This window comes from Limulus polyphemus, unplaced genomic scaffold (assembly GCF_000517525.1).
Source record: "Limulus polyphemus unplaced genomic scaffold, Limulus_polyphemus-2.1.2 Scaffold2965, whole genome shotgun sequence".
In the NCBI taxonomy this organism is placed as follows: Eukaryota; Metazoa; Arthropoda; class Merostomata; order Xiphosura; family Limulidae; genus Limulus; species Limulus polyphemus.
The window spans coordinates 6,930-8,513 of NW_013668575.1; the positions used below are offsets into that span (position 1 = coordinate 6,930).

The 1,584-nt window shown below is 31.2% G+C and overlaps 1 protein-coding gene across 1 annotated transcript in view; it reads right to left on the reverse strand.

The window, feature by feature from the left end:
• Positions 1 to 759: 759 nt before the first annotated feature.
• The window catches only part of LOC106468334 (apoptosis regulatory protein Siva-like), an 11,334-nt gene continuing 10,509 nt past the window's right edge, over positions 760 to 1,584 (reverse strand). Inside the window, exon 4 of the mRNA XM_013928752.2 lies at positions 760 to 967. Within this exon, the coding sequence (XP_013784206.1) occupies positions 919 to 967 (49 nt within the window). The 3' untranslated portion in view covers positions 760 to 918. The remainder of the gene's footprint in view (positions 968 to 1,584) is intronic.

Below are 1,584 nucleotides of genomic sequence, written 5' to 3' on the forward strand. Positions count from 1 at the left end.
GTAATACATCTGTAACTAAAAAAAAAAAAACAACAACAAGAAATCAGACCAAGTTTCTCAGTCATAGTAAGAGCAAGTACAGCATTTTACAAGATCTCTGATCCTTTTATTGATAACTTTAAATGTCAATGGTAATAGTTTGCATCAAGGTAATTCCAAACACAAAGTAAAGTCTAGTCAAATATCGCATTTGCAAAAAACTCAGTTGATGCTTAGAATTATAGAAGTCTCAATCTTATAGGAAAACTTTAAGGTAATTGAGTTTTACTTATTTGATCTTCTACCATTATATGACAAGCACTCAGGATTTTAGCTAAATAAGTAACTTATCAGTTAGTATACTAGTGATGATTAGGACACTGTCTTATAAATTAAAAACCAAGATTAAAGAACAAAAAAAGTGGGAGGGAGAAAATTAGCCTAAAATATAAATTGAAATATGAATTTAAGAAACAGTCTCTAATTTAATAGCAATGGAAAGTGCAAAGGGGAGTTTCGTTTTGTACATTTTTACTTAACTGAAACAATTAACACATAACTTGAGATCTCAACGACATCTAATAAGTCTTAGGTTTTAAGCAAACTCGATACACATTTGTCTCTGTCATCTATTAATGTCATATAAAGTAAAATATTTTTCTAGGTTATTATTTGAAGAAAGCCAACACCCAATATGTTCTTATTAGTAATTTTTTTTAACCATTTGTGTTCAATTTTGAACGTTTGTCATATATGATAACAAAGAATGCTCGATTCAAATTCAAGAAATGCTAAAATCAATCATTTATTTTACAAACTGTACAATGAACACAAACTTTCAAAAAGACAAAAAGAAATGCTTAATTTTAAAAATTAAAATAAGACTTTTCAGCTACATATTATCTTTTTTTGTATTCCAACACACACACACACAGGTTTTCAGCTTAAGCAGGTCAGGCAGATGGCATGTTCTTCGTATTCGTTATACCTACAATGGAAAATACGTTGACAAATGAAAGTAACTGTATTTTATTATCAATGTATTATCTACAATTACTTGAGATAAGTCTTCAAATTTGAAAAACAAATCAAGTTTTAAAAATTAGCCAAAGAGTATAAGTTTGACAACATTAACATACCATGATGTTTAGGGACAACAAGGACCTACTGGTTTATCCAGGCCAGGGATTTGCAACCTGGGGCTCTTTAAAGAGATTTGTGCAGCTTTCAGGCTATCTGCTGTGTCCCCCAAGAGGAATCGAACCCTTGATTTTATTTTTTTTAGATGAAACCGTCGGGGCATATTGAGGCTCTCAAAATGTTTTGGTCTTAGACAAAAACAAAAAATATGTCTCTTCTATCTTGAAGGGTTGCCAACTATTAATCTAGGCTTTCCCATCCTCTAAACTAAACTAAAACTATCAAATAAAACCTCAAAGCCAGCCCTTATCATTCATCTAGTTATCAAGCTTTCTCTTAAACTCACTTAAATGTATTGCCTTCACAACATCTGAAGGAAAACCATTCCAAAGGCCAACCACCCTGTTAGAAAAATAAAACTGTCTTAGCTGAAGAAGACTCCTACCATGCCAAAATTTATATTTG